Here is a 9,221-nt window from a genome sequence, read left to right as displayed (position 1 = left end):
TTAGGTATGTTCATATTTATTAACGGCTGGAAATGTATTTATCTAAAGCATCTGCTTGTATTTTTTTTCAAGTATGTTAATAAAAGAGTCACCTTAATAAGTTCTTTCTATTCACTAGTTGTTCTTCTCTCAATCTAACAAAAGGAAAGATTGTTGTAATGCAGTTTATAAACGCATTTACTTAAATTAAGTTAACATTGGCTGCAATTTGGCCAATAATGAAGAGCCCCATCTAACAAATTTATCACCGGCCGCCACTGGAAATAAGGAATCGCTTTCTTGTCTTCAGTATTATTTTGAGAACTTAAATCCTGAACTCAGTGAAGTGGGTGCAGTCAAAGGGAAAGAGCTGGACTGCCCTCTGCTGGTCAACTGTAAACACCACAGGACAGACAGCAAACATAAAGGCCACTTTAAAGTCAAAGACAAAGTTTATTCTACAGTTATTTTACAACTATTTTGTATAAAATGTATGGCCCCAAGTTGGCCCAATGAACGACAACTGAATAGATAGGTCCAAACTACCCCCCCCCCCCCCCCCCCCCCGCACACACACACACACACACACTTTTTGTTTGTCGTCAAGCATTTTTTTAATTATGTTTACAACAGTGTTCAATTAAAACGGGCCAATTAATATTATCAATATAAATGTTTACCGAGTTGCTCTTTGCTTTCTGTTTTATTGCACGGGCATTGAACATAAAAAAAAAAAAAAAACCCAAGATGATTGCTGAGTGGAAAGTATTGACCTTTACACACAGCAAGTAGGTATTGAGTGAGAAAGCTCTTGTCCTGAAATGTTCACAGAGACGGTCTGATGACAGACTTGTTGTCTACAGCAATACACAGTTTCTCTTTCGGTTCAGCGGATGATTGTAGTGTCATTCTTTTCATTTATGGATCTCTTGGAGACAAACGCAAATTGGTTTCCAGGTTCATTTTGCAGGTAGGGAAATACAAATTCCAGGTGTTTGTTGTATTTTCAATGTGCTCATGATGCTGGATCATTATGGTCTCCTTCTATGGTGGGAAGGATCTTTGTTCAGGATTATGTTTCTAAATATATTGTTGATGTTTGTGCTTTTTTAAATCACTGCAAGCCAACTTACTCTAGTATGCTTCTTTTTCTTGGGACACTGCGGTGTGTAAAGTGTTTTCATTTCTCCAACGGGACAACCGACCTCCTATTTTGCTCTTATTGTAAAATAAAGCCAAGGTCTATTTAGAAGTTTAAGACTGAGTGAAATTACAAGCTAAAGGAGGCGATGCATCATAAAGATGGCCTTCATTTGGTGACACATTTCGTAACATTTCGGGATTTTTTCATGACAGATCAAATACTTTCTTCCCCTCTGTTTATTGTGTGGATGGCAATAAAGGCAAGACAGTTTCTGAGTAATGTCACCAGAATGCCTGACCTGTATACAATTTGAACGTGAATTTGAATGTGAATCTAAGTAGCATTTTCTGCGTTCATTCATAAAAGTCCTGGAAAGGTCAAGCATCCAATAATCTGAACCACTTTCAAATACAGCGTATTTGTTTTTACTGTATTTTTGAATGAAAGAAAAAAAGTTCATACGGCAAATGACAACAGTACAACAGCACACACACCTTTACAGTGATACACTTGTTTTACACGTTTATGTGTCTGTTAAGTTGTTTATAACTGTAATGTTGAGGCTCTGTGTGAGTCGTTGCTCTTGTAGGCGAGAGGTGCCTTGATGCACAGATAAGTTTAACATTCGTAATGACTGAAATTTGAGATAGAAAAAGCTTGGCTGTTTGCGTAATGACCATCCCTTCATCAGTACTGAAAGACATTGTCACACGATGATCAAGACATATAAACCAAACTCTATTTGATGTCAACGTCGTCACCAGCCGATGCATACTTGTCCCGGTCATTTTCTGTAAATTACACTGACTCAGACAAAAATAGACATGTCACAACGTTAAAGATCGAAAATGAATGATGTCATTGGAACATTCCCCCATTAATGCACCTGGGGAATCTGTCAGCGTGACACCGTGGTGAAATATGTTGTTCTTGACATCAGTAGTCACCAACACGCTCGGCTTTTTCTCAGCGTTGTCACGGGTCTGACATCTTCAGGCATGTGGTTCCACCATGCACTGGTTGAAGAACAAAAGTCTCCCGTCAGATGGCAACAGAAACGAGTCTGACGCCGTTCACAAAGCCATCATTCAACTGCGTGTGGCTTTGCATAGGACGCGGTGGCTTTTTGTGGTTTCTGACACCATTTGTCGAAACAGTTGTTGCGTAACACTCTCTGTCACCAGCCACACCTTTCCACGCCTCCAAACAAGTGGTTGCTGAAACCGAGCCAGGCTCACAGCTATAAGAGTTGCCAGCGACAATGGACTGAGTTATCAGGTATCTGACTTCACAGAAACATGTTGTGGACAACGCTCGCGCTTCTTATCGGATTGCTGACACTTGTCCTCCACTTCTATGGTCGCAAGAGGTAAACCTTTTCATTTATTTTATGTTTATGTAAAGTGTAATCAGATGTAAATTTAACTAGGAGTGTGAGTCTGAAACAAGGGTACTATTTGCAAATGTAGAAAAGCATCACGGTTAAATCTCATCTTGATGTACTACTTGGATGTACGACTCATCTGCTTGCCGGTGGTTCATCCTGTAGCCAACAGGCTGCACGGCTCTGTAATGTCACGTTCACTCCAGTTCAGTTCAGTTCAGACAACTTCATTGTCCAAACCCATCAGGTGAGAATCGTGAATGTACATTAGATAAGCAAGTCATCAAGCTTCCTTGTACTTGACAGACAGAAAAATGAGCCTCCTTTGGACAAAGGCTTCCTGCCCTGGCTTGGACACGCTGTGGAGTTTGGAAAAGATGCGGCAATGTTTTTGAAACGCATGAAAGAAAAACATGGAGACATCTTCACCGTGAGTCGTGATAATGATCTAAATCATTTGGCTATCAGCTGAGCAAGGAAATACTTACACACTACCTGAGTACTAACATGACCGCAGAGCAGGAAACAAAATCCAAACAATGTTTGCCTTTCACACATTTCCGTAATGGAATACACAAGAGGTATTAATAAACTATGAGCCAATAAAACCCACAGACAGAATCCAGTTGAAATCTCTTGACTCTCTCGATGATAATATTCTCACAGGTGCTTGTGGCGGGGAACTATGTGACGGTTGTGTTAGATCCAAACGCCTTCGACGGTGTGGTGAACGACACGGTCTGTTTGGACTTCACCCACATCAGAAACCAGCTCGTACAGAAGGTGTTCGGTCTGCAGCTGCCAGGTGCCCAGCCGACGTCAGAGCGACAATGGATGGAGGGGTAATGAATGCGTTTTCCCGACGTGCGCATCATGGACCGCCAAATGATATGTTGTGGATCTCAGTGTCATCTCTAATTTGCAACCCTTCAGGCATTTCCAGGGCCTCAGTCTCTTCCGAATCAGCACGGCGATGAAGACTCATCTCCACAGTCTGCTGCTAAGTAACAACGAAGACTGCAGCTCCCCGGAGTGGAGACAAGGTGGCCTGTTCGACCTCTGCTACAGCCTTCTTTTCAGGTAACGCACAGCTTTCCAGGCCTGAAGTGAAAAGCTGTCATGTCAAGATAGATCCCACGAGATCACCCCCCCCCCCCCCCCCCCCCCCCCCATTGTTCATACTTTAAAGATGAATATGAAAGTCAGCGTCACTGTCGTTCTCAGAGCTGGATATCTCACATTGTTTGAGAGTCGGGACGACCCGGCTACAGTTTACAGGGAATTCCGGAAGTTCGATGGTCTTCTCACTAAACTCGCTCGCTGCACACTCAACCGTGGTAAGATGATCCCAGCCACAGTTTTATTTATTTGTTTTTAATGATCACTTCAAAGTTATAGCCGTGAAAGACAGTGTTGTAATTGTGTGTGCACTCCACCAGAGGAAAAGAAAACAGTAAGGTCATGCCAGGAGCGTCTGTGGAAGCTGTTATCCCCCGGCTGGCTGAGCCAGGAGTCAGATTCCTGGCAACAGAGCTACTATCGCTTTCTGCAGGAGGAAGGGATAGATGAAGAAATGCAGAATAGAGCGCTTCTTTTACAGCTGTGGACCACACAGGTGAGAACTGCTTGATGATATCCTACAGTGTGTCTGTGTCTGGCATGCACTCACACACACACACACACACACACACACACACACACACACACACACACACACACACACACACACACACACACACACACACACACAGACACGAGCCAAACAATGGTGCACATGCATGATATAAACTCTCCACACCCAGGATGAATGTTGGAATTCCTCTCTGTGGTGTGCAACCTACCAACTATGCAAAGGTGAGAGAGTCAGTGAATGTCTCACAGACACCAGTTACTCAGAGCTGCTTGCCTCAACCTGTAGCGAAGGGAAGAACTTTTTTTTTTTTAATAACGCAAATCCAGCGTCACCTTTGCTTCACTTGGCGTCTGGTAATTGTTCTTGTAAACAGTGTGGGGGTGTGAGTCAGTTGAAGTTACTTCCTCTTTTCCAAACAAACAGTTTCTTTTCACTCACCAGGAGTTCTGCCGTGAGTCAAGTCTTCTTTGCTGGCAACACCTCCCAGTCCTCTTCACATTGGACATTGCCCATGAACTGTTGCTCACACGTTAGTCTTGCTGGTTCCAGTGGGCTACAGTATAAATTTTTTTTTTTTTTTTTTTTGACTCCTCCAGAAACACACAATCTCCACTCACCAGTCCAGACAGGTACAGGCCACAATGTGGCTGTTGTGGCTAGATGTCTCCAGGTGGGGGCAGTAGTGAGCTACATGTTGTAATTGCAGTTCCTCTATAGCTTCAGTTTAATGATGGTTCACTTGTGTATGGCATTCAGGCAAGAAGAGGCAGTGGCGAGACCACCCACTGCTCCCTCTTACAGCAGCTTGCTTTGGGAGGACCGCCAGTCTTCCAGCATGTTTCCTTGTTTTGTGTGTTATTATGTCTGTGGGGATACGGGAGCACATAGTCTCCGTGCTGAATGGAAAGTGGAGCACCACTGCAGAGAATAGAGGGATTAGATGTGAGACTAGTCAGAAGTACTGCAGTGCATGTGTGGCTAGTCGCTCGTAGATTTGCGTCTTTCACAAGAAAGCGTCACTCAAGGATTTCTGAACGTCATCGCGGGTCCTTGTTGAGCTGGAAGTTGCACTTCTCTCTTAGTCATCAAGCAAATTAAATGCTACTGGCTGAAATATACAGACAGAGATTCATGTTTCCATCTTCTATACCGCTTTATCTTGCTCAGGGCGTCGCAGCCCAGCTTACTGTGGGTTAGGGTCATCGGGCTCACGTTCACACCTCGGGTCACCAGTTAAACATCACAGGCAGGTTTTTGGACTGCGGGAGGAAACCGGAGTATTTGGAGGAAGTCCACACACACACATAAACACACTGGTAGAAAATGATTAGGCCTGGCTGGTATTTGAACTCAGACCTTCTCACTGTGAGGTGAGAGCGTAACCCCTCCTCCACCCTGCGGCCCAGAGTGAAATCGTTTTATTTTTTAATTATCATTTTATTATTTACCTTGAGAGGTGATTGTGATTTCACGCACACGCCAGTTCCTATAAAGGACAGTGCTCCACCTCTACTGAGTACATCTTACGCTATACTTTCTTGGTCAAGAACAATACAAATATGAAATTGGTACAAATGGAAATCAAACCACCAACCATGCAATCGGAGGACGATTGACAATGAACAATTAAACAGACTTAAGCATTCACTCTGAGGATTTTTTCCCCCCCTGCTGCTTTTCAATTGTAATATAATTGAATTAGAATGAATAGGAACCATGTATTCAGAGAAACGGAAAAGCAAGTGTGAATTGGTTTATTTTATCCACCTCTCTCAGCAAACCTTATTCTTTAAGAATCCCCGTGCTGCTGCTGGGGAAGCTGGACTCCAGCCATTGCCCGAAGCATTAGATCAGTTAGATCTGGGCATGTGAGGACCTAAGATGGCAGAGAGACGATGTGATGCACATTTAGTTGGTTTTGGTCATTTACCCTGGCTGCCACTGGAGAGGTGACCTGAGAGGTGAAAAGAACAGCTCCCTTAACCCACAGCAATTACTGTCTGACAGGCTCAGGTGCCTCTCGCAGCGAGGCTGACAGTAGTGTCTGCAGAGCGGATACAGATTTACCTCCTCTTCTTTATATCAGTCATTTTACAGACAGCAGAAGCTCACGTACAATATTATGTGCAATGTCCCAGAAGGTGAATAAATAATCAGAGGTATCTCGTGTATTCTGTGTCTACATGAACAAAATGTGCTCTAAATCTTTTTTTACCTGAAGCTTATAAAAAAAAAAGACTTATGTGTGTGTGTTGGGTGTTTTTCTTTTCAGTGCAACATCGGACCTGCTGCCTTTTGGCTCCTCGGCTTCCTCCTCACTCACCCCGAGGCCATGAAAGCGGTTAAGTCAGAGATCAGAGGCCTTTCCCCTCTCCAGGTTACTTCCCTACAGCAGCCCTCCATCAGCCTGCTGGAAGCACACTGCACACCTGTGCTCGGTGAGGAACAGCTGCAGACAGACTTCTCGGTTATTCACTTGAGCACTCCCACCCAGGGATTTAGTCCTTCGTGTCCTTCAGATCAAAACAAAAGGGGAAATTTGACTAAGTTTGAAATGAGAGCAGGGTCCAGATATTGACAGTGTTTGACCTTTGAAACGACTGGATTAAGCCGCTGGGTTTTGGTTCCCACACATTTTGTATTGTCGCAAATATTTGTACCTCTCCAAATTACGCCGGAGGTCAACTGTTGATTTAACGCGCGACGACGCCGCTCTGACATCCCGCGCTCCGCTGTCCTCTCCGTTCTGCAGACGGCGTACTGAGCGAGACCCTGCGGCTCACCGCCGCAGTGATGATCCGTAGAGAAGTGGTGCAGGACAAGATGCTGCACATGTCCGACGGACAGGAGCACCGCCTCAGACGGGGGGACAGAGTGTGTCTGTTCCCCCTCCTCAGCCCTCAAATGGACCCACAGATATACCAGGAGCCACAGGTGCTCAGCCAGTGCAGTTCTCTGTTTTTTTTTGTTTTTTTTCTATTCACACATTTAATGTGTGATGTGTGACAAACCAGTGACTTTCAACCTTTTAGACTCATAAACCTCTGAGGAGAATCAAGTTGGTGATTTCAAAACTTCGGCTGTTGGCCTGCTTATTCCCACAACAACAATAACATAATAACTTGCCAATAATATAATAGAGAGAGCATTGCATAGTATGTCTCTATATTCATATATACACCACTATACTTATATTAGTACACTATATTTTTGGATAAGCAAATTACACAAAACCTGCAAAAACCACTTTTATTTCCAACAATTGCTGCCATATTTACTTTTTTAATGCATTAGAACATCATTGGCTGCAGTTATTACATTGAAAAATGTTAAATATATTATTACACAAATGGCAAGTTGTTACATTACTGGCTTAATTACAATGAATGAGGCCAACGTTATTACAATATTGGCAGGCATTACATTACTGGTTGTTACAAGGTGTTCATAAGCAGGCAGGGCCAAGCAGTGTGATCTAAATCACTGACAGGATGCATTTTCTGGGATAAGCTGGTGAATGCCCACAAAATTAAATGGCCAAAGGGGACCTGCGAGACACTGCAACCATTTTTCACTGTCTAGTCTGTTTATTTGTCCTCAGCACTTTAAAGTAGCATCTAAACAAGACCTGCGAGGCGACATACAATCACACAGGCATAACCCGATATTGTAATACACACTCTTAACTCCAGTCGTCTCTTTCTGGCAGATTTTCAAGTATAATCGCTTCCTAAATGAAGATATGACAGCGAAGGATCATTTCTACAAGAATGGAAAAAAACTGAAGTACTACACCATGCCTTGGGGCGCGGGGAGAAACAGCTGCGTCGGGAAAGAGTTTGCTGTTAAGGCCATTAAACAGTGAGTGTGAAGCATACTTATTTCTGTTTTTTTTTTTTTTTTTTACATTTCTTCATATGATTAACCTCGAGTTTAGAATTGATGCATTCATGATGAAAGCCTTTCCTGCAATTTCATTGCGATTACCAGATCAGACCAACAAAATACATCTTCACTTAATATCCTCCCTTTTTATCATTTCAGTCCCGCTTTCATGTTCTCTATCATCATTAACAAGACGTAATATAGTAATCGCTTGTGCTGAACTGCATGAAAGAGAATAAGGGTAACAGAGGACAGCTGCTTGTGGGAGCTTGTGTTTTATGTGTCAGACTTCATATCCAGGCAGAAAGGTTAAAGGATAGTCGATTTAATTGTCATCTCACAATAAAGGGAGAGCCAGTTGAGGCTAATATGTAAACACAGTGAGTTTGGATTTATTGTTTCGTGTTTGTCACGGTGATAAACAAGCTTTGCTTTGTGTTTAGATTTGTGTTCTTGCTCCTGACACATCTCGATCTGGAGATGTGCGACCCCGAGGCCAAACTACCGCCGTTTAACTCCAGCCGCTACGGCTTCGGGATACTTCAGCCAGACGGAGATCTTCAGGTCCGATACAGATTGAGGACGACGCAGCATGAAATGTGACTCCATAAATCACCATGGAAAAACCACGGGACTCCTCTCTTAGAGACGTTGTAGCACTATTTATTCTCTGTAATATTTAACCAGTTTGTCAATAAACCAGAGTAACATTGTTGTTTGTAAAAAAAAAAAAAACAACAACTATTCCTGCCTTTGACAGAATATGTGAAGAACTGTGAAGAAAATCACATCTTGTGGCAAAACAGTGGAAAACTGGACTCTTTGTCAAAAAGAGGAAGATATGAAGGTTGTACATTCATATTTGTGTGAAAAATCACACTGAAACGCTGTAAGAATCTGTGAACAATTGCAAATACGTCTTTGTTATGTGTGCAGCGGATGTTTGAGTTTCCACTTCATACTCCAGAAAATTGAGTCGGACCAGAAGTGGCACCCAGACTCTTTGTAATGTCACAAATCGTGCTTGTAAAGAGCCGCCGTTTAAAATGAGATTCTTATTGAGCACGTTCAGAGTTTCTCCTTTCTGACAGATTCAAGTGAAAACAGGCTTCGGATTTTAATCTCCATACATAAATCATTCTGCAGAGTGAAGCTCAGTCATTCAGATGGAAGAATGAGAGCAAAAAGACATTTGA

General features: G+C 42.9%; 1 protein-coding gene across 1 annotated transcript; it reads left to right on the top strand.

The window, feature by feature from the left end:
- Window positions 1-2,393: 2,393 nt before the first annotated feature.
- On the top strand, window positions 2,394-8,945 carry ptgis (prostaglandin I2 (prostacyclin) synthase). Its single transcript, XM_080495631.1, has 10 exons — window positions 2,394-2,492; window positions 2,814-2,937; window positions 3,174-3,349; window positions 3,441-3,587; window positions 3,732-3,844; window positions 3,947-4,122; window positions 6,413-6,578; window positions 6,893-7,074; window positions 7,850-8,001; window positions 8,469-8,945. Exons 1-10 carry the CDS (start codon window positions 2,422-2,424, stop codon window positions 8,626-8,628), a joined length of 1,467 nt encoding a protein of 488 aa, XP_080351757.1. The 5' UTR covers window positions 2,394-2,421; the 3' UTR covers window positions 8,629-8,945.
- Window positions 8,946-9,221: the final 276 nt, after the last annotated feature.

This window comes from Blennius ocellaris (assembly GCF_963422515.1).
Source record: "Blennius ocellaris genome assembly, chromosome: 4".
NCBI classification, from domain to species: Eukaryota; Metazoa; Chordata; class Actinopteri; order Blenniiformes; family Blenniidae; genus Blennius; species Blennius ocellaris.
This window is presented reverse-complemented; position numbering and strand designations above follow the sequence as displayed.

Coding starts and splice junctions, on each gene's coding strand:
- ptgis (XM_080495631.1), top strand. CDS start 2,422: ATGTTGTGGACAACGCTCGCGCTTCTTATCGGATTGCTGACACTTGTC. Junction 2,938..3,173: donor AACATGGAGACATCTTCACC/GTGAGTCGTGAT, acceptor ATATTCTCACAG/GTGCTTGTGGCGGGGAACTA. Junction 3,588..3,731: donor TGCTACAGCCTTCTTTTCAG/GTAACGCACAGC, acceptor TGTCGTTCTCAG/AGCTGGATATCTCACATTGT.